Here is a 27,932-nt window from a genome sequence, read left to right on the forward strand (position 1 = left end):
CAATAATGTTGGAGTTCCCATCATGGCTCAGCAGGTTAAGAACCTGATTAGTGTATCTATGAGGATGTGGGTTTGATCCCCGGCCTCCCTCAGTGGGTTAAGGATCCGGCATTGCTGTGAGCTGTGGTGTAGGTTGCAGACTCAGCTAAGATCCTGCATTGCTGTGGCTGTGGCATAGGCTGGCAGCGGCAGCTCTGATTCACCTCCTAGCTTTCGAACTTTAGGTGTGGCCCTAAAAAGAAAAAAGTTAAAAAAATACAATATTAAAGAGATACAGGATCATGGAATCTCACTGAAGGGAATTTCAGAGATTATTTAGTCCACTTCTTTTTTTTCACTTTTATAAAATTAGATTTTATTATTCATATAATACAGGTATACAGTTTAGAAAAAACAGGGTAAAAAAGCTTCTAAGCAAAAAACAGTAGTTTTCTGCTCATGATCTGTTCCCCAGAAGCAAGCACTTTTAACATTCTTAGCTGTTTCTTCTTGTATTTACCTCATAATTATAAATATTGTGCAACTGTTGTTCTCTTCCTTTGATTCATTCATTAGTTTTGACATATAATGACCACATTAGGCGAGGATTTTAGCTATCCACACTTCCTCTTCCCTTTTCCTTATCTTCTCCTTCTCCTTTTTTTTTTGGCTCGCATCTCCAGTATGTGGAAGTTCCCAGGCCAGGGATCAAACAGTGCCACAATGGTGACCCAAGCCACAGCAGTGACAACGTCAAATCCTTAACCCACCGAGCCAACAGGGGACTCCATCTCACATCTTCTTAATGCAGTAAAATAACAATTTCCAGTTAACCCATATTTGGAGTTTTATTAAGATGTTGGTGGTAGGGCTAATAATGCTCTCCCCAAATAGTTAGGTCATCATTCCTGGCACTTGTGAATATTTCTTTCTAGGGCAAAAGAGATTTGGCCAGTATGATTAAGTTAAGGATCTTGAGATAGGGAGATATTAAAATTATTCCTAGTTAGACCTTAAATATAATCACAAATACCCTTATAAGAGGGAGGCAGCGTTATATCTGACATACAGAAGAAGGCAATGTGAGGACTGACGCAGGATGCAACGCTGTTGATTTTAAAGATGGAAGAAGGGGCCATAAGTCAAGAATTCAGCTCTAGAATCTGGAAAAGATAAGCAAACAGATTCTCCCGTAAAGCCTCTGGAAGGAATGCAGCCTGATGGCATCTTGTTGGCAGCAGCCAGGTGAAACCGAAGTCTAAAGACTTCTGACCTCAAGAAGTGTAAAAGAATGTGTGCTGTTTTAAAGCCGAATTTGTGGCATTTTGTTACAGCAGCCATGTGGAACCGATAAATGCTTGTAAACATTGTTTCGTGCTAAGTCACTTTATTAAATTTTACTAGCACCGGCCTAAACGATGGCCTCTTCAGTTTTAATTTGAATATCTGACTTAGGCTAAGTCTTCATCTCTCCACCAGCTCCGTGAGGCACCACTCTATAATTTTCTATGTTGTCAGACATGTCAAATAATCTATTCCTTTTTTTTTTTTTTTTTTTTTTGCTTTTTAGGGCCGTACCCATGACACATGGAGGTTCCCAGGCTAGGGGTCGAATTGGAGCTACAGCTGCCAGCCTACACCACAGCCACAGCAACGAAGGACCCCAGCTGCGTCTGGGACCTACACCCCAGCTCACCGCAACACTGGATCTTTGACCCACTGAGCTAGGTGAGGGCTCGAACCCGAATCCTCATGGATCCTAGTCAGGTTTGTTAACCACTGAGCATGAAGGGAATTCCCTATTTTTTCTTTTTTCAATTAAAAAAAAAAATCCCTTTCAAGGATCCCTGGATTGGTTGCTCTCGGCATAATGTCCTAGGACTTCTTTTTGCCCTCTCCTTTGAAATTCTCTTTGTCCTCCTTAGTGGAATCTCCTGTGTTCTGAATCTCACGTCATGTCTTCCTCTTTATCGGTTTCCTTGTCCCCTGTTTGGCAGGAGCATATCTAGTAACTTACTAAGAAAAGACTATACGGGAGGTAATTATGGTTGAGACTTTGCAGACCTGAATATATCTTTTTTTTTTTTTTTTTTTTTTTTTGTCTTTTTGCTATTTCTTTGGGCCGCTCCCGCAGCATATGGAGGTTCCCAGGCTAGGGGTCTAATCGGAGCTGTAGCCACTGGCCTACGCCAGAGCCACAGCAACGCGGGATCCGAGCCGCGTCTGCAACCTACACCACAGCTCACGGCAACGCCGGATCGTTAACCCACTGAGCAAGGGCAGGGACCGAACCCACAACCTCATGGTTCCTAGTCGGATTCGTTAACCACTGCGCCACGACGGGAACTCCTTGAATATATCTTTATTCTGGCCTTTAGTTGGCTGGATATTGATTTAATATGAGAAATAATTTACACTCAGAACCTTGAAGGCACATTTCCTTTGTCTTCTAGTACTTAGTGTTGCTACAGAGAGGTCAGTTCACTTTGGCCCCCAATCACTGTATGCAAATTTTTCTTTCAGTTTCATGGAATCTCTATTTAGTCCTGTTCTGAAATTTCATGAAGATTAGCCTTGGTGTGGGTCTTATATTGCTGGGTGGTTAATGAGCTAGCTGCTCCTTCCTGGAGACTCACATCCTTCGGTTCTGGGATTTTAAGAAAAAATAGTATTTCTTTGATAGTTTACTATCCAGTGTTTTCTTTATTCTCTCAGGAATTCCCACTAGGTCAAATATTGAACTTTATTTTTTCTTTTTCTGTCTTTTTAGGGCCACACCCACAGCATGTGGAGGTTCCCAGGCTAGGGGCTGAATTGGACCTACAGCGGCAACGCAGGATCCAAGCCGTGTCTGACCTACACTATAGCTCACAGCAACCCCAGATCCCCAACCCACTGAGCAAGGCCAGGGATCGAACCCATGTCTTCGTGGATATTAGTTGGGCTCATTAACCACTGAGCCATGACGGGAACTCCCCCAAATATTGAACTTCTTGTATTGATCTTCTGATTTTATTTCTTTCTTGATTTCCATTTCTTTCTTGTCCCTCTCCACCCTGGGAGAGCTCCTTGAGCTTATAACTTTTCTAAAAACTAAAAACTCTCTTTACAACCCTATTTTTAAATTCTTTCTTGTTCTCTGATTTTCCACTTTTATAGCATTCAATTTTTGCCTCAATGATGCAATCTATTTCTCTCTCTGGATAATACCTATGGGGTTTTATTAGGGTTTTTTTTTTTGCTTTTGGTATTGTTTCGTTTCTACTGAATTGGTCCCCCTGCCCCAACTGCCCCAACTATTTATTTGTCGTGGTCTTTCTCTTTCATGATGGTGTTTTTCCTCAATATCTGTTGATCCTTAGTGGCATGTTCTATTCAAAAGCAAAAAAAAAAAATGTGGGGAGGGCTTTTTCCTGAGAGGGATGCTCCAGTCTCCTGCCTGGCGAATATAAGCCTTGATGGCAGTGTTGTGAAGCCAGGAGGGGGAAGACTTCCACATAATCCCTCTGTCCTTACCCTAGGACTAGCCACTTGCTTATAGGTACTTTTTCTTTCCTTTTTATAGTATTGTCAATGGTACTTTTTTTTTTTAAGGGCCATACCTGTAGCATATAGAAGTTCTCAGGCTAGGAGTCAAATCAGAGCCGCAGCTGCCAGCCGCTGCCACAGCCACAGCAATGCGGGATCTAAGCCAGGTTTGCAACCTCCACAACTCAGGGATGGCAATGCCAGATCTTTAACCCACTGAGCGAGGCCAGGAATTGAATCTACATCTTCATGGATACTAGTCAGGTACGTAACCCACTGAGCCATAATGGGAACTCCCAAAAGTACGTATTTTAAAAAGTTTTATTGAAATATAATTCACATACCATACAATTCATTCATTTAAGATTATAATTCAATAGTTTTTAGTATATTCACAGATATGTGCAAATATCACTAGTGTCAATTTCAGATCATTTTTAAGACCTCAAAAAGTCTAGGGGAGTGAGAATAGGGAAACTGTTCAATAGGCATAGAATTTTAGTTTTGTAAGACAAGAAAGTTCTAGAGATCAGTTGCACAAGGTGATACAGTTAATACTACTGTCCTGTACATCTAGAAAATAGTAAGATGGGGAGTTTCCATCGTGGTGCATCGGAAATGAATCCGACTAGGAACCATGAGGTTGTGGGTTCAATCCCTGGCCTCAATCAGTGGGTTAAGGATCTGGTGTTGCTGTGAGCTGTGGGGTAGGCTGAAGACAAGGCTCAGATCCTGCGTGGCTGTGGCTGTGGTGTAGGTCGGCAGCTGAAGCTCCAATGAGACCCCTAGCCTGGGAACCTCCATATGCCATGGGTGCAGCCCTAAAAAGCCAAAAAAAAAAAAAAAAAAGATAGAAAGAAAGAAAGAAAATAGAAAGATGGTTAAAAAAAAACCTCATGTACTTTAACTAGCACTCCTTATCTCCACATCTCCACCTACCCCAGCCCTAGGAAATCACTAATCTATTTTCTATCCCTATAGATTTCTCTAAATATTTCATAAGGATGGAATCATATATAATAATATATAATTTTCCATTGTACTATATACCACATTTTGTTTATCCATTCATCTGTTGATGGACATTTATGTTGTTTCCACTTTTTAGGTATTATGAATGATGTTGCTATAAACATTCATATAAAAGCTCTTGTGTGAACATCTGTTTTCATTGCTCCTGAGTATATACATAGGAGCAGAATTACAGGGTCACATGGTGGCTCTATGTTTAATCATTTTAAGAATTGTCAGTTTGTTTTCCAAAGCAGCTGCACCATTTTACATTTCCACCAGCAGTGCATGTGGTTTCCAATGGTCTTGCTTCTGACTTTTTGATTCCAGCCGTTTTAACGTGTGTGAAGTTTATTTCATTGCGATTTTGATTTGCATTTTCCTGATGACTAGTGATGTCCAGCATCTTTTCATATGCTTATTGGCCATCTGTGTATCTTTCTTGGAGAAATGTCTATTTGGATGTCTACAGTGGGTTGATTAGCGTCCTCCCCCAAATTCATGTCAGTCCATGTGAATGTGACCTTTTTGGAAATAGGGTCTTTGCAGATGTAATCAATTTAAGTTGAGGCCATACTGGATTAGAGTGGATCCTAAATATCAGGACTGAAGTCTGCATAAGACATATATAGACACAGGAGGAATGCAGTATAAAATGGAATGATGGGTCTATAAATCAAGGAATGCCAGGGACTGCTGGCAACCAGCAGAAGCTAGAAGAGAGGCATGGAAGAGAGTCTTCTCCTCTTACAGGGATCATGGCCCTCCTGACACCTATCCGGACTTTTAGCCTCCAGAACTGTAAGAGAATAAATTCTTGCTGTTTTAAGTCACCTGGTTTGTGGTAGTTTGCTATGGCAGCCCTAGGAAATTAATACAAGGCCTTTTGTCCATTTTAAAAGTGGGTTGTCTTTTTAAAGCTGTAAATATATTCTGGGTACAAGTGCCTTAGCAGAAATATGATTTGCAAATATTTTCTTCTATTCTGGGATCGTCTTTATACTTTTTCAATGGTTTCCTTGAAAATATTAGAGTTTTAAATTTTTGTGAAGTTCAGATTTTTTTTTTTTTTTTTGCTGTTTTTGGGTGTCATATTTAAGAATCCTTTGCCAAATTCAAAGTCATGAAACGTTAGCCCTCTGTTTCCTTCAGAGTGTTATACTTTCCATATTTAGACCTTTGATATGTTTTGAGTTCATTTTTTTTTGGTTTGTTTTGTTTTTGTTTTTTGTCTTTTTGCCATTTCTTGGGCTGCTCCCATGGCATATGGAGGTTCCCAGGCTAGGGGTCGAATCGGAGCTGTAGCCGCCGGCCCACGACAGAGCCACAGCAACGCGGGATCCGAGCCGCGTCTGCAACCTACACCACAGCTCACGGCAATGCAGGATCGTTAACCCACTGAGCAAGGGCAGGGACCGAACCCACAACCTCATGGTTCCTAGTTGGATTCGTTAACCACTGCGCCACGACAGGAACTCCTTGAGTTCATTTTTTTATGTGGCATATGGAAAAGGCTAAATTTCATTCTTTTGCATATGGCTATCCAGTTGTCCTAGCATCTTTATTGTAAAGACTTTTATTTTCCCCACTGAAAGGTCTTGGCACCCTTGATGAAAATCAGTTGATCACAGACATGTATTTTATTTCTAGACCCTTAATAATACAGTCTTCATTACTATTGCTTTGCTGTAAGTTTTGAAATTTGTGTTAATCCTCCTAGTTTTTACTTTTTGTTCTTCAAGATTGTTTTGGCTATCCTGGGTCTCTGGCAATTCCTTGTAATTATTCTATTCTGGCCTCACCCACAGCACATGGACGTTCCTGGGCCAGGGACTGAATCCAAGCCACAGCTACAACCTATGCCACAGCTGCAGCAATGCTGGATCCTGTAACCCATTGTGCTGGGCATGGGACTTGCACCTCCAGAGTGACCTGAGCTGTTGCAATCAGATTCTTTTTTTTTTTTTTTTTGTCTTTTTGCCATTTCTTGGGCCGCTCCCATGGCATATGGAGGTTCCCGGGCTAGGGGTCGAATCGGAGCTGTAGCTGCCAGCCTATGCCAGAGCCACAGCAACGCAGGATCCGCGCCGCGTCTGCGACCTACACCACAGCTCACGGCAACGCCGGAACCTTGACCCACTGAGCAAGGGCAGGGACCGAACCCGCAACCTCATGGTTCCTAGTTGGATTCGTTAACCATTGCGCCACGATGGGAACTCCTTTTTTTTTTTTTTTTTTTTTTTTTTTTTTGCAATCGGATTCTTAACCCACTGTGCCACAGCAGGAACTCTGGTTGCTTATAAATTTTAGAATCAAGTTGTCAATTTCTACAAAATGTCAGCTGAGATTCTGACAGATTGCACTGAATTTATAGACCAGTTTAGGGAATACTGCCATTTTAACAATATTAAGTATGCTGACCCATGAACCTGAGATATTTTTTCATTTATTTAAATCTTTAATTTCTTACATTCTATAGTTTCTAAAGATTTATGCTTTTTGGGGGTTAAGTTTATTCCTAAGCATTTTATTTTTCTGATGCTATATAAATGGAAATGTCTTTATTTTTAGATTATTCACTGCAAGTGTTTAGAAATACAGTTGATTTTGTATATTGATCTTTTATTGTACAACCTTGTTGAACTTATTACTTCTAGTAGTTTTTAGTGTATTCCTTAGGATTTTCCAAATACAAGATCATGACACAAATAGAGACAGTTTTATTTCTTAATTTCCAGTCTGGATGCCTTTTATTTCTTTTCCTTGCCTCACTACTTTGGCTGGAACCTCTACTACAGTGTTGAATAAAAGTGGCTGAAGAAGACATCTTTGTTCTGTTCCTGTTCACTTTTTTTAGTATCTGGTTGCCTAGTGGTTGGGTCCTGTCTGATTCAGTTTTTTCCAGAGATGTCATACCAACAGCTAAGGTGTAGATGATGGTCAGATATAAAATCTTACATTGATTTTAAGCAATCTACATGTTTCACTCTACTGCCTTACTCCTGCCTTCTGTGCCTTTGTTATCTCCAACTCCTCAACTTCTCTGGTACATATTATCTTACTCTGTAAATACTTGAGTTCAACTTTCTGCTCTGCTAAGTCACTTGCCTTTCTTCTATCCACTTTTCATTGATATCTTTGTAACATGGAATTACAGATTACCTCTTATTTCAAAGATGGAATTTTGTGCTTTTATTTTTCTTTTTTTGGAGAAGAAAAAAAAATCTTTGCTCTCTCAAAATCATAATCCAATACTCTCATTCTAGAAGTGTGGAAACCTAGCAGGCAAAAAGATGAAATAAATTACTTCAACCCTAGGCTAGTTAATGTTAGAGCTAAAATCAGAATTCAGTTCCTGATTCCCTGACCAAAATTTCACTATGATTTGTTCTTTCTCCATGGAAGCATAGTCTGACAGCTGATAGGTTCTGCTGAGGTCCTAGGACAAGTTTTCCATGAATCTCTTTAACAATATAAGTGGATTTTAGCATTGGTTAAAATATCAATGTGAATGGGAGAATTCACCATCCAATGTCTGCCTATTTTTATTTCAGAGAGTTTGGTTTATTGGAAAGATTTTTTTTCCTCTGAAACATTTTTCTTCACTTCCAGACACTGTTTCTAGTTCTGCTTTCTTTAGTTACAAAGAACTGTTGTATTTAGAAGCAATATAGTTTGGTGACTAGAAGGCTGGATTTTATAGTCTGGAGAAAGAGTAATAAACTCATTCTTCTAATTCTTTATTCAATCTAGAACTAGATAGTTCACCAGCAACATGGAGAAGCAGCTCAAATTCCAGATAACAGACATTGGGCCAATTAATAAACAGACACTGTAGTTTATAAAAAAATTTTTTTCTAAGTTAGCTAGCTCTCAATCCATTAGATAAGACTGCTGCGTAAGAAGAGGAATAACTAATTATCGGGCAGGTCAACGGAGGTCCTATCATGGCTCAGTGCAAACCAATTTGACCAGCACCTATGAGAATGCAGGTTCGATCCCTGGTCTCGCTCAGTGGGTTGGGGCTCCGGCATTGCCGTGAGCTGTGGTGTAGGTCGAGGATGCAGCTGGGATCTGGCATTGCTGTGGCTGTGGTGTAGGTCAGTGGCTATAGCTCTGACTCAAGCCCTAGCCTGGGAACTTCCATAAGCTGCAGGTGTGGCCCTAAAATGACAAAAACAAAGAAAGAAAGAAATAATAATTATCAGGTAGGTCATTGAAAGATTCTTTTTTTTTTTTTTTTTTTTTTTTTTTTTTTTTTGTCTTTTTGCCTTTTCTAGGGCCGCTCCCATGGCATATGGAGGTTCCCCGGCTAGTGGTTGAATTGGAGCTATTGCCGCCGGCCTACGTCAGAGCCACAGCAATGCGGGATCCAAGCCACGTCTGCAGTCTAGGAGCAAGGCCCGGGATCGAACCCGAAACCTCATGGTTCCTAATCGGATTCATTAGCCACTGCGCCACAACAGGAACTCCAAGATTCTTGAAAAAAATATTTGAGTCAATTGGGAGAATATGTAAGAAACTGCAAATTATAGGCAGATAAAACAAGTTACTTATGCACAGAAAGACTGAGAAGTACTAATTGCTCAGAGAATCAACAGTATGGTTACAGTATGTAAAGGGAAAAACCTGGTCTCATTTCTGTTTCTCCTTTATTTTCACACTACTGCCACACTCACAACGCTTCTAAAACCAGATGTGGGTTTTTCCCTCACCAAGCAATTCTGTGACACTAGCTGGGTCTCCTACGATTTAGCTCAATTCTGACTCTGTCAAACTGGAGACAACACCTGGAGACAGCATCTGATCCCACAGGTTAAGGGCTGAGTCCCACAAGACTGCCCCCGTTCAGATGCCAATTGCAAGTAATTAAGTGCCTGGGTTACCCACAACTTTTGTCCAACATGGCTATAAACTGGAGGTTTCCATAACCTCCTCCCCTTCAATTTGATTATTGGATAGAACAACTCACAGAACTCCGTTTATTAAAGGATATGGTAAAGGATAAAGATGAAGAACCTGAACAACCAGATGAACAGATACACAGGGAAAGTCTGGGAGTGTAGGAGCATCTGCCTAGTGGAGTTGGGGTGTGTAATCTTCCTGGTATGTGGATGGGTTCACCAGCCTGGAAGCTCTCCAAACTCCATACTACTGGGATTTTATTAAGTCTTCCTCATGTAGGTGTGATCAATTGACCCCATTTCCGGCCTTTCTCCCCTCTCTATAGAATGGGAGGAGGGGCTGAAAATTCCAAGCTTCTAATCAGGCTTTATCTACCTGGAGACCAGACCACATCTAAGAACCCATCCAGAGTCCCCTCACAAAACAAAAGATGCTTCCAATGCACCTATCACTTGGGAATTGACAAGATTTTCAGGAGCCCAGTGTCAGAAACAGGAGGCAGAGACCAACATATTTATTTATTGTTTTCCATGGTACAAGGTGAGCGTGAAGACATGAAAAGTTGGGAAAAGTAGTAATGCCAATACTAACATTTTATTAAGCAACATTCTGGTTACTATTTAGTAGTTTACATGTTACCTTCATAACAACCCCATTTTACAGATGCCAAAAAAGAAGGCATGGTAGTGTTAGGTTAACTGGCCTAAAAGATTATACAGCTAATAAATGATAGAGACAGGCTCTGAATCCAGGGAGTTTGTCTGCCCTTCTGAAAATGGTGTCATAACGAATGGCCTTTTTATTCTGAAGATTCCGGGAATTCTTAGGTAGAAAGTTGGAGACAGTGACAGAAAGATCCTTTTCTATCTATTTGCCGTTGGCTTGGCTACCTCAAAGGAAAATCTAAGTTTATGGAGCTAAAATGGAAACCAGAGGACTGTTTCAAATACTCTGATCCTCCACATTACCTGAGCAAGTGGACTAAGTTCAGATATTTCAAGTTGGGCAGACCTTCACCGAGGGGGTATCTTACCTTCCTATCCAGAGGAAAGGGAACTGGAGCTGTGAAATGGAGAACGAGTGTTGTTGGTAGTCAGTACTTGATGCCAGTTCCTCTGGCTATTAACTTTTTTCTGCAAATGCACAGAGAAAAGAAAAAAGGCATTTTACAATAAAACGGCCATTAGCTAAGTACTGCCAGGTTCTAAGTGGTTATTTATAAATTTACTTAACCCTCACAGCAACCGTAGGAGACAAGCAAAATTATTATTCTTATTTAACAAATGGCATCATTAAAGCACAATTATTATAGAACTTGCTTACAGCCCCCCCCCCCAAACAAGTATATGGAGGAGGTAAGTCGGGCTGGAAAAAAGTACAATGAAATTGTAAATAAGTACACAACATATGATTAAGAATTAGTACTTTTCAGCTACCGTGTAGCAGAAGAAACTCGGACTTGAACCAGGACTTGGATTCAAGCTCCATCCCTGAGTCTAAGTGTAAAAATTTGGGGCTGGTCACTGCGGGCAATTTTCTCACCTACAAAACGCAAGACAATAATTCCTACCTCATAGGGTTTTTGTAAGGATCTAGCGTTTGTAAAAGCGCACTGTAATCTCTAAAATGTTAAACAAACGTGAAAAACAACTCCACTCTGCTTCGGACTCGTAAATTTGGGACGCGGTCAATCAACCCTAACAGGCAAATGCTCCGCTCTCCTTCCCGGAAGCCGGCGCAAGGCCCTCTGGGACTTGTAGTCTTATATGGGAGCTGGCGCTCCTTTCTCATTTGGGGAGGGGAGCAGCTGCATGTAAGCCCCGGAAGTACTTGTCGCTAGAGAGGCGCTCTGGTTAGGAGGGGAGGTCAGAGGTCGCGGGGGTAGAAGGCGTTCCTGCCGCTGGCCTAGTCGTTATGTAGTGGAGGGGTAGGCGCCCTCCTCCATGTTCTGGAAGGTTCTTGGTCTCGACTAGGGCAGAAGCCCCAGGACTTCTAGTCCCCGGCTTCGGGTCCCTGCCGGCTGAGCGGAGCCGCCGCCGCCATGTTTGGCTGCTTGGTGGCGGGGAGGCTGGTGAGGATGGGGTCGGGTGGTCTCAGGAAGCGGGCAGCACCCCGAGGGTGAGGCCCCGGGAAGGCAGGGTGCGCCGGTGCTAGGGGTGCGGGGGAAACCCCCTCACGTCTGCTTTCCAGCTGAGCATGGGGGTGGGGAGTGGGACGCTGGGGTGTTCGCTGTCTTTGCCCCCAGCGCTTTTCAGAGTCGTTTTATTAGTAGGCACATCTTTAGGTGCCATTTAGCGAGGGTGCATTATCTGAGCAATGCATGACTTTTGTCCACTTCTCATCATCTCAGCCTTCTCTGTAGCGCTAATTTGGTACCGCAGACTTAACCAAAGCTCCTGAAATGGTTACCATTTTCATGTTGTAGTTGAAGAACTTAAGCTTTGTTGGTAGTATAAAGATTTCGCCTGAGCTCATAAATGAGTTGCAGTAAATCTGAACCTAATTTGTAGCGTCCTGTTTGTATCGAAGATTAAGGTGTTTGGGTAATGTACAACTGCTGAATCTTTTTAGAAGGGACTTAATAAAAATATTCTTAAGGTAGTTGGAAGTTGGCAGCTAGAAACTTATGAAACTTAAGCGTGAGCCTACCTGAGATGACCCCAGAAGGATTTGAGCCGCGAGTGTCCTTATTGGTGGCTTAAAAAAACCCCACCTTAATGCATTGTTAGAATTAAATGAGATAAATACCTGGAATTGTTCAGGAATAATCGGGAGGATGAATCTTGCTTGCCTCCTTAGAAACCACTCAGAAATCCATTTCAGACCCGATTTCTTTCACCTAGAATGTTTTTTTTCCCCTCCCTGCTTTATTAAATATTGTAGCTCCTTTGTTGAATTGTTAAGGTTTTCATCAATTTCTGGCAATATGTTGTGAACACAGTACTGAGGAATCACAGAGATAAATTAGAGGTGGCTGTCAGAAAATCTGTCTCTGGAGTGACTGGGAGACCCCTTTTGGTGATGGTGGTAATTGTTAAAACTGGTGAGATGACTTTGGATTGCCCCTGCTCTTGATAGGAGAGATGAAATGACTAGCCTGGGATTGAGTCTGGGACTGGGATGAATTTCATTAGTCAGTGATATTTGAAATGTGTCTTTTTCTAAAGAGTTGAACTAATTTGGAATCCATGTTATCAACTAATTTGGAAGGACTAGGAATACCTGTGTCTATTTAGCTAACACCTGATCTCTGTAATGGATATCCAGTGGCAAGATTTTTTTGACGGTCTTTGACTCTTTAATTGTGAAGTTATTAGAAGAGACCTAGCGGTATCTCAACTCTTTAACTACATTACTCTCTTACTTTCTAAAGTTATGAACTCAGTTTTCTTTCCTGAAAATTTTTAAGTAAAAGTGAAACCTTTTTCCCGAGGTTTGAGGATTAGAGTGTAATAACACAGATTAACAGAATGGTGCCTTTGATAGGGTTGACATTTAAGAAATATTTATTTTGCCTGATGATTATTTCAAGACTTGTAATTACCGTAATTTTACATGCCTTTTAAGATTTATGTGCATGGCAAAAACTGGTAAGATTGAATTTAATACTAATACACACCATTTGGTTTATGTTCTTCCTTTGTTTTTTTTCTCTGTGTTTAAACCGAAGGGTCACTGCTGTGAGCTGTGGTGTAGGTCTGAGCTGTGGTGTAGGTCGCAGACGAGGCTCAGATCAGATCCCGCGTTGCTGTGGCTGTGACCTAGGCCTGCGGCTACAGCCCAATTTGACCCCTAGCCTGGGAACCTCCATATGCAGCAGGAAGCGGCCCTAGAAAAGGCAAAAAGACAAAAATAAATAAATAAAAAATAAACCCAAGGGTTTAATGATTTGGGGGTTACAAGTATATTTTAGGACTCAACAAATGAGGATTGACTGTAATTACTTCTGGATTGCTTACCTATTTTAATTACCTGAGATTCTTTACCCTCAAACTAGAAGATAAGGCTTTGGTGGTATAGTGTTTTGAACAGCCTTTCACCTTTTTATTACTCAATGAATTTATTACCTTTATAGTTGTACAATGGTCGTCACAATCCAGTTTTATAGGATTTCCATCCCACAACCCCAGTGCATCTCCCCACCCCCCAAATTGTCTCCTCTGGAGACTGTAAGTTTTTCAATGTCTGTGAGTCAGCATCTGTTCTGCAAAGAAGTTCAGTCCGTCCTTTTTTCTCATTCCACATGTCAGTGAAAGCATTTGATGTTGGTGTCTCATTGTATGGCTGACTTCACTTAGCATGATAGTTTGTAGGTCCATCCATGTTGCAAAAAATGCTGGTATTTTGTTCTTTTTAATGGCTGAGTAGTATTCCATTGTGTATATGTACCACATCTTCTGGATCCACTCCTCTGTTGATGGGCATTTAGGTTGTTTCCATGTCTTAGCTATTGTAAATAGTGCTGCAGTGAACATCGGAGTACATGTGTCTTTGCGAGTCATGGTTTTCTCTGGATAGATGCCCAGGAGTGGGATTGCTGGATCAAATGGTAGTTCTATGTTGAGTTTTCTGAGGAATCTCCATACTGCTTTCCACAGTGGTTACACCAATTTACAATCCCACCAACAGTGTACTAGGGTTCCTTTTTCTCCACACCCTCTCCAACACTTATTGTTTGTAGACTTTTGGATGATGGCCATTCTGGCTGGGGTCAGGTGGTACCTCAGAGTGGTTTTGATGTGCATTTCTCTAATCATGAGTGACGCTGAACGTCTTTTCACGTGTTTCTTGGCCATCTGTATGTCTTCTTTGGAGAACTGTCTGTTTAGATCTTCTGCCCATTTTTTGATGGGGTTATTTGTTTTTTTGGTGTGGAGCTGCAGAAGGTGTTTTTAATCCCTTGTGAGTTAATTCATGTGCAAAGATTTTCTCCCATTCTGTGGGTTGTCTTTTTGTGTTGTTTAGGGTTTCCTTTGCTGTGCAGAAACTTTTCAGTTTGATTAGGTCCCATTTGTTTCTTTTTGTTTTTGTTGTCAGTACTCTGAGAGGTGGATCTGAGAAGATGTTGCTGTCGTTTATGTCAGAGAGTGTTTGGCCTATGTTTTCCTCTAAGGGTTTTATAGTGGCTTGTCTTATATCTAGGTCTTCAATCCATTTGGAGTTTATTTTTGTGTATGGTGTTAGAGTGTTCTAATTTCATTCTTTTCCATGTGGCTGTCCAGTTTTCCCAGCACCGCTTATTGAACAGGCGAACAGTCTTTCACTTTTATACCATTTTGAAGCCGTAATGATTTATTTATTGAAGTAAAATCCTTTCAGGGCATTTCTGAAATAATTTAGGTATGTTTTTAAAAGATTAAATTCATTAAATCACTTTAAGGCTGAATGTATCTTTTTAGGTTTTCTATTAAAATTAGCTCTCTGTCTAGTGCATTTGGTAATTCCATAATTTGACTGTCAGATTGACCCAATGTTACATTTGGTATAATGACTTTAATTGACTATTTTTGGTACACACTTACAGCAGTACTAAAAGGGCTATAGAAACGTAGTAAACTGTTGAACTAAAACAAGTTTCTTATTTTCTAGGTGCAAACAGCTGCACAGCAAGTGGCAGAGGATAAATTTGTTTTTGACTTGCCCGATTATGAAAATATCAACCATGTTGTGGTTTTTATGCTGGGAACAATCCCATTTCCTGAGGGAATGGGAGGATCTGTCTACTTTTCCTATCCTGATTCAAATGGAATGCCAGTATGGCAGCTCCTAGGATTTGTCACGAATGGGAAACCAAGTGCCATCTTCAAAATTTCAGGTCTTAAATCTGGTAAGAATAATACATTAAAATAGTTTCATAATTAAATTTTTTCTTAAGTAGTATAACATAGAATATGGCTTTTTTTCACTTTTCATTATATTTTTTCTGATTGCTAATGTGTAACATTATTTTTAAAAAATCAAATGATACGCATTTGAAAAACAGTAGGAGACCTCACACTCCCATCCTCTGTCTCTGGAGGGAACCACTCACTGTGGTTTTCTGTGTGTCATGTATACCTTTGTAAAGAATTTTTTTTAGAATTGGGTGTTTTAATAAATAATGAGAGGAATCATCTCATAATTTGTAATATGCACATCAGTATTTAAATAGATTAACCAAGTAGGCTTGTATAGGAAATACGAGTCTTTTTTTTCTATGAAGATTTTTGAGCTCTTAGATTTGATACCCTTTCAATGTTCTTTTGGTTATATTGACATTGCAGAGGTTAGATCTTACAGGGGCATATTCCTTGCCTTGATGTTTGAGTATTTTGTATAGAAATGTGAGAATGAAATTAGGTACCATTTGAAGTCTAGATAGAAACAAACATAAAAATCTTGGAAGTCTAGATAAAAACAAACATAAAAATCTTAGCCTATAAATAACATATTCTCCTAGAAATAATCCATATAGTCCAAGGAAAAGTTCTATATAGGCAACATGTTTATATATTTAACAAACATTTGAGTGTCTACTATAGGAATTTTTTAATTTATTTATTTTTAATTGTTATTTCCCCAATACAATTTTTTTTCCCCACTATACAGCATGGTGACCCAGTTACATATACATGTACACATTCTGTTTTCTCACATTATCATGCTCCATCATAAGTGACTAGACATAGTTCCCAGTGCTACACAGCAGGATCTCATTGCTAATCCATTCCAAAGGCAATAGTTTGCACCTGTTAACCCCAAGCTCCCCATCCACCCCACTCCCTCCCCCTTGGCAACCACAAGTCTGTTCTCCAAGTCCATGATTTTCTTTTCTGTGGAAAGGTTCATTTGTGCTGTATATTAGATTCCAGATATAAGTGATATCATATGGTATTTGTCTTTCTCTTTCTGACTTACTTCACTCAGGATGAGAGTCTCTAGTTCCATCCATGTTGCTGCAAATGGCATTATTTTGTTCTTTTTTATGGCTGAGTAGTATTCCATTGTATTTATATACCACAGCTTCCTAATCCAATCATCTGTCGATGGACATTTGGGTTGTTTCCATGTCTTGGCTATTGTGAATAGTGCTGCAATGAACATGTGGGTGCGTGTGTCTTTTTTAAGGAAAGTTTTATCCAGATATATGCCCAAGAGTGGGATTGCTGGGTCATATGGTAGGAATTTAAAGACACCATTTAAGTTCTTGCCTGAGCTAGGTCATATTCTTATAAAGGAAGATAGTTCTGTGAACCAGTTATTAGAAGGGTGAAAAGGAATTGTGGATGTACAAAGTGCTGAGAGAATAGGTAAGGGAGCAATCAGCACTAAAGTATGGCGGGGAAGATTTCCTGGAGGAAGTGCTCTTGGCTCTCTTGAGAAGATAAGTAGGTTTTTGTCAGGCCTATGAGAGAATATTGGCAGTCTTTTCTAAGGGGAGGTAACATGGGTGTAATGATGAAAGTTTGAAATCAAGGTGTGCTCAGAAGGGCATAAGCCATGATATATAAGGGTAGGATAAGCAGGCATAGATCATGAAAAGTTTATAAATCCCACTGGCTCATGTGAATTTAATAGGTTAGCAAATTTTTTTTTTTTTTTTGGTCTCTTTTTGCTATTTCTTTGGGCAGCTCCCGTGGCATCTGGAGGTTCCCAGGCTAGGGGTCGAATCGGAGCTATAGCCACTGGCCCACACCAGAGCCACAGCAACGCGGGATCCAAGCCATGTCTGCAACCTACACCACAGCTCACGGCAACGCCGGATTGTTAACCCACTGAGCAAGGGCAGGGACTGAACCCGCAACCTCATGGTTCCTAGTTGGATTCGTTAACCACTGCGCCACGACAGGAACTCCAGGTTAGCAATTTTTAACATGCTCAGATCACAGACTTGTTTGATAGTACATGTAATAGGGTATAAACATAATGTAAATGCTAAAAATTTGAATGTACTCTGAAGCCGTCCATGTTTCCCTCCCCATAAAGAACTGTTGCTGTAGGTGTAGAGGAACCAGTGAACAATTTTGGGTAGAGGAATGATCTGATGAAATGTCATTTTTAGCCTCAGGACTCTGTGAAGAATAAACTGGAGCAGGTCTGGCCAGATGATGAACCTTTAGCTGCTGTTATTTATATAGTTGGAATTCTATGAGAAGAAATGGGAGAGAGTAATATTTAAAGCTAAAAATTGGAGTTCCCGTTGTGGCTTGGCAGTAATGAACCCGACTAGCATCCGTGAGGATGCGGATTCGATCCCTGGCCTCGCTCATTGGGTTAAGGATCCAGTGTTGCTGTGAGCTGTGGTGTAGGTTGCAGACATGGCTGGGATCTGGCGTTGCTCTGGCTGTGGCTTAGGCTGGCAGCTACAGCTCCAATTTGACCCCTAGCCTGGGAACTTCCGTATGCTGAAAGGAAAAAAGCTAAAAATTGTTTAGATTGATGATGAATACTAATCTCTAAATTTAAGAAGCAGGACAAATTCTTATATCCCTTCTCCGTGAGGGTTCTCTGGGATAATTACCTCTAATCCCTAAGGCAGTTCTTTTTTTTTCTTTTTAGGGCTGCAAGCAGGCATAGGGAAGTTCCCAGGCTAGGGGTTGAATGAGAGCTGCAGCTGCCAGCCACAGCTACGGCCACAGCAACGCGGGATCCGAGCAGCTATTGCAACCTTGACTGCACTTCATGGCAACACTGGATCCTTAACTCACTGAACAAGGCCAGGGATTGAACCTGCGTCCTCATGGATACTAATAGGGTTCCTTTCTGCTGGGCCACAACGAGAACACCCCTAGGGCAGTTGTTAAAAGTATGGGCCCCTCATCAGGAGCGTCAGCATTACCTGGGAACTTGTTAAAAATGCAGATTTGTGGTAGGAGCCAGACCTACTGAATCAGAAAACTTGGGTGGTATCCAGTAGTCTGTATTTAAATAGGTTCCCTAGGTGTTTTTGTTACCTTCTAAAGTTTGAGAATCCTTGCTCCAGGGCATCCACTGTATGTAATGAATTAGTACCTTAAACATGTAGTGTGGTATTCTGAAGAGTCTTTGGGAGAGTTAAGAAATAGTCACTATCAAATCATGTTTTTTTTTTGTGGCTGTGCCTAAAAATAAATAGATAATCTATAAGTAGAAAAAATCATGGACAATTCAGTTCACTCTAGTGAAATTATTGGACACTAAATATGAAGAAAAAGTAAAGGAACCAGAGAGAAGACAAGTCATTTTTAACTGAACAGCAGTTAGTTTAGCAGATTTATCAACAGCATGAGTAGAGGTAAAAAATCAATAGATAAGTATTTTCAATGTGCCAAGGAAAAATAAAATAACCCTCAAGACTGTCATTGTGCAGTGAAGGAGAAATAAGTGTATTTTTATGTGGAGATGAAAGAGTTTACTACTCATATTCCATTACTAGAAGAACTACTGACGGTTGTTGTACTTTAACACGAAATTGAATCCAGAATGTAGAATACAAGACTCTTAATAATTAACATGTCAAGTAAATATATTATTAGTAAAGAAGAAAAATTTGAATAAAGAATTAACAAGCTTGAGCTAATGGACCCTATAGAACCCTGAAACTAATAATTAGATCATACACATCTTTTAAGTACATAGAATGTCAAGCAAGCTGTAGCAAATGGAAGATAATCAGTATGTAACCCAGCAGTGTAGGTGATTACAAATCAAGAGATAAGACACTGTTATGTTTAGAAATTCAAAAGTATTTTAAGTAATTAATGGGTCAGTGAAGAAAAGACCATGGAAATTAAACTTCTGCAGAAACCAAAGCAAAGTAAAACATCACATATCAAACCTTTTGAATGCAGATAAGGTAGTACTGAAGAGATTAAGTCATAGGCTTAAATGTGTATGTGTGAGAAGAGATTGAAATGAATGGGCTAAGCATTTAACGTAATCAACCCAAAGAAAGAAGATGAAAAAAATGATAATGCTAAGAATTGAAATTAATGACAGAAAGCAAAGAAACAGTAGAGGGGCTTAGTGAAATAAAAATCTGATCCTTGGAAAAGACTAATAAAATAATGAACTACTGTAAAGATACGTTTAGGAAAAAGAGGAGACCCGATCAATGTTACTGAAAATGTGAAAATGGAAAACTCTAAATGTGATTAGGTAAAATTTTCAAGAAATTTTATGCCAGTACATTTGAGAACCAAGAAACAGGTGAAATTGGCTATTTTCTAGAACAATGTACTAAACAAAACTGACTCTGGAGTAAGTTTAAATTCTGAGTAGATACAATATCAGTAAAGAAATTACAAAATAATTAAAAATATACTCTCTTCTACATATAACTATCAGGCCCAGATGGTTTCACAAAGTTCAGCTAAACCTTTATGAAGCCGATTGTTCATATCTTATATAAACCCATCAGAATAAGAAAAGTGGTAAAGTTATCTAGTTTAGATTTTAAAACTAATATAATCTCATCAAAAAGGATGAGGATAGTATGAAAGAGGAAATGTGGCCTAAGCTAATTTTATTTATGTGCATAAAAAAGCTACAAAGTGAATTCAACAGAGTATCCTTATTTTTAAACACTTTTCACATAGAAAATTCAAGATATATAAAGCAGACCAAATGGAATATTGAACCCTTCAGTAGTCATCACCCAGCTTCAAAAATGTCCAGCTCATAACTGAATCACTTTGCTGTATACTCTAAACTAACACAATGTTGTAAATCATCTGTTCTTCAGTTTAAAAAAAAAATTATCAACTCATGGATGATACTATTTCATTTATATTCCCACTCACTTCTCTCTTCTCATTTGGAAGCAGGTTTTAGAATGTAATCTGTAAATATATTTGTATGTGTCTCTGAAAGACAAGACCTTTTTTTGAAACATAACTACAACACTGTTATAATATCTAAAAACAATTTGTTAATTTTTTTGGTTTGTTTGTTTTTTGTCTTTTGTCCTTTTAGGGCCACACCCACTGCACATGGAGGTTCCTAGGCTAGGGTTCCAATCGGAGCTGTTGCTGCCAGCCTATGCCAGAGCCACAGTAGCGCCAGATCTGAGCCGAATCTGCGACATATACCACAGCTCACAGCAGTAGCAATGCAGGATCCTTAACCCAGTGAGCAAGGCCAGGGATCAAACCCGAAACCTCATGGTTCCTAGTCGGATTCATTTCCACTGCGCCACGACGGGAACTCCCAATAATTCTTTAATTTTGAATTGAGCATTTAATCAGTGTTCATATTTCCAATGGTCTCAGAAGTTTTATGTTTATATGCTTTAAAGTTTTAAAGTATTTTCAGTCAGTACCTACATAGTAAGGTCCCTACATTGTGATTAATTGGTTAATAAGTCAGATATCTTTTATAAAAGAGACTTAATGTATTGTGTATAATTTCCAGTAAATTAGTTGGATTTAGAGGTTTGAGGTTTCATTTGAATGCATTTAAATTTTTTTTGTAGGATTATTATAGGCAATGGTGTGTTCTTTGATCAGGATATATAAATAACAAATATATGTAACTATATATATTTATAGTTATCTTTGGGGGAACTAACAGCAATTTATGTACAATGCTAATTCAAAATGATAATATTCTAATTGTCTTTTGTTAGCTGTAAAGAGACACTTGTATATCTACTATTTGGCTACCTATGCGTAGTGGCATAAGGCCGGATAAACGCTTTCTGTCACTGTAAAATTGTCCATATTTTCTAGAGTTTATGTACAATATATATATTCTTTTTTGCCTGGATTCTTTCATTCAGAATGGTTACTTTTACATTCATTCATGCTGTAGTGTGTCTTGCTACAATAGTAATTCCTATTTATTGCTGGGTAGTTGTATAGTCTACCATCATTAACTTGTATAGACATTTGGATTGTTTCCAGTTTTGGGCTTATAAAAATAAAGCTGCTATAAATCTATACGAACATATGGTTTCTTTGGAGGGGTGCTTACACGCAGAAGTTCTCGGGTCAGGGATTGAACCCACATCACAGCAGTGACAATGCCAGATTGCACCGTAGGAGAACTCTGGACATAAGGTTTTGTTTCTGCTAGATAAATACCTAGATGGAATGACTGATCTTTTTTTTTTTTTTTTTTTTTTTTTTTTTTTTTTTTTTTTTTTTTTTTTTTTTTTTTGTTTTTTTTTTTGCTATTTCTTGGCGCTCCCGGCATATGGAGTTCCAGCTAGGGTTGAATGGAGCTGTAGCCACCGCCTACGCCAGAGCCACAGCAACGCAGGATCCGGCCGCGTCTGCAACCTACACCACAGCTCACGCAACGCCGGATCGTCAACCCACTGAGCAAGGCAGGACCGAACCCGCACCTCATGGTTCCTAGTCGGATTCGTTAACCACTGCGCCACGACGGGAACTCCTGTGTTAAACTTTTAAAGAAGCTGCCAAACTATTTTGCAACATGGTTGTTCCATTTTATATTTCATTCTGCAATATATGGAAGTTCCAGTTCCTCCCTGTCCTTGCCAGCACATGGTTAGTTTTAGTCGTTCTAACTGATGAATAATGGTATCCCTTTAGGTTTTAAATTTGCATTTCCCTAATGACTAATGATATTGAGCACTTTTTCAAGTGCTTATTTGCTATCTTTCTTAGTGAAGTGTTTAAATCTTTGCCGCCCACCCCCCTTTTTAAGGGACACAACTGCAGCATATGGAAATTCCCAGGCTAGGGGCCTAATTGAAGGTTCATCTGCAACCTGTGCCACAGCTTGCATCACTACCGGGTCCTTAATCCACTGAGCAAAGTTGGGGAATGAACCTGTATTCTCATAGATACTAGTCAGGTTCTTAACCAGCTGAGCCACTGCAGGAAATCCTCTTTTTTTGGGGGGGGGGTGTTTTCTTACTGAGTTTTGAGAGTTGTGTATATATTCTTGATAAAAGTTATTCATTAGATATGTGATTTGAATTTTTTTTTTATTTTTGGCTTGTTTCTTCTCTGTCTTTTGTAGAGCATAAGTTTTTCATTTTGATGAAGTTCAATTTTTCAATTTATTTTCTGGATTTTGCTTTTGGTGTTGTATCTAAGAAACCTTTGCCTAATACAAGCTTATAAAAGTTTTTTTCCTAGATATTTTTCACTTTTAGATTTTACATTTATATATGGGATCCAGTTTGAGTACATTTTTGTATTTACTGCAGGGTATGGGTTGAAGTTGTATCTTTCAGGGGGGTGTGGGCAAGTGAATATCATAGCGTTCCAACACCGTTGTTAAAAAGAGGAAGCAGTGACATTTTTCTGCATCCGTCATCAAGCATGTTCACTTGATATTCACTTGGGAGCTCTCAAACTATTCCATTTTATTCTTTTTTGTTTTTTGTTTTTTGGGCCAAATGTGTGGCATATGGAAGTTCCCAGGCTGGGGGTCAAATTGGAGCTGCAGCTGCCAGCTTATGCCATAGCCACAGCAACGCAGGATCCAAGCCATGTCTGTGACTTACACCAGAGCTCACTACATCACCAGCTGCTTAACCCACTAAGCAGGGTCAGGGATCAAACCCGTGTCCTCGTGGATACTAGTTGGGTTCATTACTGCTGAGCCACAATGTGAACTCCTTATAAATGAATACTTGTATAGATATTTGATGAATATGTATTGATTTAAAAAGGAAAAAAATGGAAATACAGTTTTTTAAACAAACCACTAGGGAAATATACTAGAAGATTAGATGGATACTAGGAAATATATTTTTTTTTTTTTGTCTTTTGTCTTTTTTGTTGTTGTTGCTATTTCTTGGGCCGCTCCCGCGGCATATGGAGGTTCCCAGGCTAGGGGTTGAATCGGAGCTGTAGCCACCGGCCTACGCCAGAGCCACAGCAACGCGGAATCCGAGCCGCGTCTGCAACCTACACCACAGCTCACGGCAACGCCGGATCGTTAACCCACTGAGCAAGGGCAGGGACTGAACCCGCAACCTCATGGTTCCTAGTCGGATTCGTTAACCACTGCGCCACGACGGGAACTCCGGAAATATTAATAGTAATAAGCAGTAAGGCAAAGGAGTAATTAACTTTGGGCAAGAGAGAGTATTTTTGGTTTGTATTTGTGGAGCCTTTGGAGCATGGTAACAGTGCCTTACACATAATGTGGTGGGTTTTCTTTGTGTTAACAATAGGCTGTTAGTCAACTGTTAACCTTTGCATAGTTGGAAAGTGCAGGCTTATTTTGTACCCAGACTCATATGCATTGATCAAGGTTAATACTGGCCACCATCTTGTATGCTGGGATCCATTGGTTGGTTTTGGAGACATATTAATTAGATTATCAGTGTCTTTGTCTTCACCTTACTCTCTTTTGTCTTTGCTGTAGCTTAGCCAGCATTTTGAGTTGTGAGAAAGGGGTGCAACATCTCTTTTTCATTTATTTTTATTCTATTTTATTTGATTTATTTTGCTGATTTTAGGGCTGCACTCGTGGCATATGGAGGTTCCCAGGCTAGGGGTCTAATCGGAGCTACCTCTGCCAGCCCACACCATAGGTCACGGCATTGCCAGGTCTTTAACCCACCGAGTGAGGTCAGGGATTGAACCTGCAACCTTCCTAGTTGGATTTGTTTCCGATGTGCCATGACAGGAACCCCCCTCTTTTTCATTTATGATCATCATTATATTCCCTGCAGGAGATGCCTTGGGAATAGTGAAAAGTGCCTTCTGTAATTTTTGCATTGGTTTTGGCTATCTGTTACCTTTTATTTATTTATTTTTTGGCCGTGGTGTGCAGCAGGTTAATAAGGGATCTCAGTTCCCAGACCAGGGATTGAACCTCGGCCACAGTGGTGGAAACAGAGTCCTGACCACTAGACATCTAGGGAACTCCCTCCCTTTTGTGATGCCCCAAAGGTTCGGGGCAGTGGCCATTCATTCTGAAATCATAAAACTCTCAGACATTTTCTTATTGTGTTATCTCATCCAATCTCTAGAAAATTCAGTAATTGAAAATGAATTAATATAGTTGCTCTAACCAAATCTTTAACAGCAATGATTACTCAGTGTTTTCTGTTGTGAAATTAGATAAAACAGTTCAAAACCCTGTCCCAAAGTAATACTTAATCCATTACAGAAAAATGGATTTATTTCCATTATGATAAAAAAACTAGTTCTTTTATTCTCTTGCCTTTTAAAAATTAATTTCTCATCATTTCCACTATAGCATGGCTCTTGATGGTTTTATCCTGAAAACAAAGTGAAATTTCAAGGCATTATTTGTATTGAGTAAAGCACAATGCTTTATTAAAGAAAAATAAAGCAGCTTAAAATACTTAGAGACCTAGTGAATATCAACATTAAACAAATGAGAATGCTGTTAAACTGTTTTGGGTGGTTCTTTCCTAGTATGTTTGGAAATGCACTTTCTGGATGTTGCAAGTATTAGAATTCTTAATTTATACAGAAAAGATTAGACTTTTTATTCGTATTAGGGAATTATGTACTATTAAAATAAAAGAAGTAGGATTTGTAATGGATTTATATTTTTGAACCTTTGAGATGCCCTTTATGTTTTATTAGGTTGCTCAAAACTAGCTAACCAGCATTTCAGGGTGAAAGAGAGACTTAGTGAAGTAACTTTAGGCAGTTGGTGATTGAAGTGAGGGGGAAAAAAATTATATATATATATGGCTGCACTCACGGGCCAGGTATTGAACCCGTGCCACAGTTGCAGTCTGTGCCACAGTTGTAGTCTGTGCCACAGTTGCAACACTGTACCACAAGGAAACTTCCAAACCAAGAATTTCTTAAATAAAAAAATCTAGCAGAATTGTGTGGGAGTAGGGAGGGTAGAAGGTTAGTTCAAGTGAAGCAGATTTCATGTTAAAATTTGGCAATTCTGCGGTTTGGTTCTCTGCTAGATGATGAACAGATTTATTAATTTTGCACAAAAAAGTTTTGGTTGGAGAAGGTTGAGAGCTCTTTTGGGAGAATTGCAGTTGGTAGGGGGTTTTAAAACCAGTTACTGTGAATTTTATTTTTATCAAGAGGAAATTCAGACTATTGGGTTCTGAAAATAAGTTATATGATTAATATTCTTTTAGGCTGATGCTGGAACAATCCAGGCAGATGGTTGAGAATTAGGATAAGACTAATCTTCAAAATCTAAAAGGAAGGGTTTGATATTAAGAGACAAGAAGAAACCTCCCTTCTTCCTTTCTTCCTCTCTCCATGGGATCTAGCCATCCTAAAAAAGTAAATAAAAGGCACAAGCTTAGTAGACATAGTTTGGTAGTTAAAGAATTGGGGACGTTTAAATGAGCCTCTTGCAGTTTTTATCATTGGATGCTGTGCTTGGTGTTCATAGTGTGAAAGAGACATTTAATCAAAAACTTAGTAAAAATTATGAAATACTGAGAGTACTATTTAGATTCTTTTCTTTATAGGCATTGTTTGCAAACTCAAATTAGCACATAAAAGGGAATATTAACAAAATTTGTATGGGACTTATATTTTTAAAAGTGGTGGCTGTGGGCACTATAGGTCTTTTGCTATATCATGATTTTTAAGGTGTCTGTTTACATTGTGAAAGCTTGGGAAATATAGCTAGCATTTACTTAGACATTTCCATTAAACAATTTACGGAGGAAAAGAGTACTTGCTTATGTAAAGACCTTGTCTTAACATACACATTTCAAAAGACCCTGCTTTCAGTTAGGTTCTTGGTGGGGTGTGTGTGTGTGAGTGTGTGTGAGAGAGAGAGAGAGAGAAAATGAATGTGAATATTAAAGTCACTCCAAGACTGTATTTAAAGGAAACAGATTAGTGAGCTTAGATAATTGAAAATGGTTCTGTGGAAGGTTAGACTGGAGCGTGAACTTCAAGTGTGAATAAGTTTGGATGGGATGTAAGTAGAGGATGGGAATTGCAGTTGGAAATCATCAGAGTCATGAAAGTAGTAATGCACACTTCACCTTCAAGTGACATTGAGGAGGCTTTTAAAGGTAGCATGATAGACTTCTATTTGGGAAGCAAGGGGTGGGGTAAGGTTTAAAGGTAAAGTCGAGCTGTTGTATGATGGTTATGCTATGTGGTATTTACTTTTCTTCTTCTTTTTTTTTTTTACTTTTTTTTCTTTTTTTTTTTTGTCTTTTGTCTTTTGTCTTTTTGTCTTTTTTTTGTTGTTGTTGTTGTTGCTATTTCTTGGGCCGCTCCCGCGGCATATGGAGATTCCCAGGCTAGGGGTCGAATCGGAGCTGTAGCCACCGGCCTACGCCAGAGCCACAACAACGCAGGATCCGAGCCGCGTCTGCAACCTACACCACAGCTCACGGCAACGCCGGATCGTTAACCCACTGAGCAAGGGCAGGGACCGAACCGCAACCTCATGGTTCCTAGTCGGATTCGTTAACCACTGCGCCACGACGGGAACTCCTTTTTTACATTTTTTTTTTTCCTAGTAGGCAAGTGTTTGAGCAAGAGAATGATATTTTTTAAAATGATATTTTAGGAAAATCATTGTCTGGGATGGCTTGGGAATCTTGTTGAGATTAAAGCCAGAGAAGCCAGTTGCAAAGATTTTGTAATGTTTGAAGGATGAAGAAGAGGGTAACATTGAACATCTGCTCATGCAATGCACTGCACTACGCTTTCATGTGTATTACCTATTTAATCTTTAACAACATTTAGAGGTGGGTATTATCAGCCTCTAGTTTTCAAGGGACTAGATGTCAGAGAAATTAAATATTTTGCTCAGAGAAAAAGAAAGTCTGTTAAATTTTAGGCAGTATATATAGATCTACCTCTTTCAAACAGTTGTCTGTTATATGATAATACCGAAATTTATTTAATGAATCCCTATTTATAGAAATTTGGATTGTTTCCATTTTTTTATTGTTTTATTGGCAATGCTACAATAAGTATTCTTACACGTGTCTTTGTATGCATTTGCTAGCACTATATTTCTGTAGAAGAAACACCTATAAGTGGAACTGAATTCCTAGATTAGAAGGGCCTTTAAAGCAAATGATACCGGAGGCCTGAAGAAAGGGTACTGAATGTGGGTAATGGATCATGATAGCGATGGCAGCTTTTAGAGAGTCATAAAAAAGGTACCGTGTACTTGGTACTACATAAAAAAACTAATAGAGCATATCCTTGCCAAGTATAAAAACAGAATAAGCCATGAAATGTTAGAATAGAAGGCTCTAAAAATAATTTAATCCAATTCCTAAACTTACTGTTGAGATTCTTGAGATCTAGAAAATTTTGGAGAGTTTCTAAAATTGAGCAGGGATTAGGATCTATTTTAAATGTAATAGGTCTTTTCACCTCCCAAAGCAAATTAAAGAAGAAAATTACAGTCATATTCCTTTCCATTGTTTATATACATATATGGTTCATATGTTTGTAATTGCTGTTTTTCTGCCGTTTTTTCTTAGTATTATTTCATATGGGTTATGAAGTTTTTTTATGTTTAAAAAGTGTTAAATATTTAGTTTTTTTTCTCTCCTTTCCTATTTACCAAGTAGACTGAGAAACAGACACATTCCGATATCCAGGTGGGATGGAGTGGAAATAGAAGAT

General features: G+C 39.3%; 1 protein-coding gene and 1 long non-coding RNA gene across 2 annotated transcripts in view; one reads left to right on the forward strand and one right to left on the reverse strand.

The window, feature by feature from the left end:
- LOC106504836 overlaps positions 1-11,162 on the reverse strand; it is a 44,620-nt gene extending 33,458 nt beyond the window's left edge. The window contains exons 1-2 of the long non-coding RNA XR_001298678.2: positions 10,994-11,162; positions 10,457-10,556 (exon numbers count right to left, since the gene is read on the reverse strand). This is a non-coding gene — a long non-coding RNA (uncharacterized LOC106504836). The remainder of the gene's footprint in view (positions 1-10,456; positions 10,557-10,993) is intronic.
- The window catches only part of HIKESHI (Hikeshi, heat shock protein nuclear import factor), a 42,930-nt gene continuing 26,241 nt past the window's right edge, over positions 11,244-27,932 (forward strand). Inside the window, exons 1-2 of the mRNA XM_013979233.2 lie at positions 11,244-11,494; positions 15,013-15,250. Coding sequence (XP_013834687.1) covers positions 11,465-11,494; positions 15,013-15,250 — 268 coding nt within the window. The 5' untranslated portion in view covers positions 11,244-11,464. The remainder of the gene's footprint in view (positions 11,495-15,012; positions 15,251-27,932) is intronic.

The sequence above is a fragment of the Sus scrofa genome, chromosome 9 (assembly GCF_000003025.6).
Source record: "Sus scrofa isolate TJ Tabasco breed Duroc chromosome 9, Sscrofa11.1, whole genome shotgun sequence".
NCBI lineage: Eukaryota > Metazoa > Chordata > Mammalia > Artiodactyla > Suidae > Sus > Sus scrofa.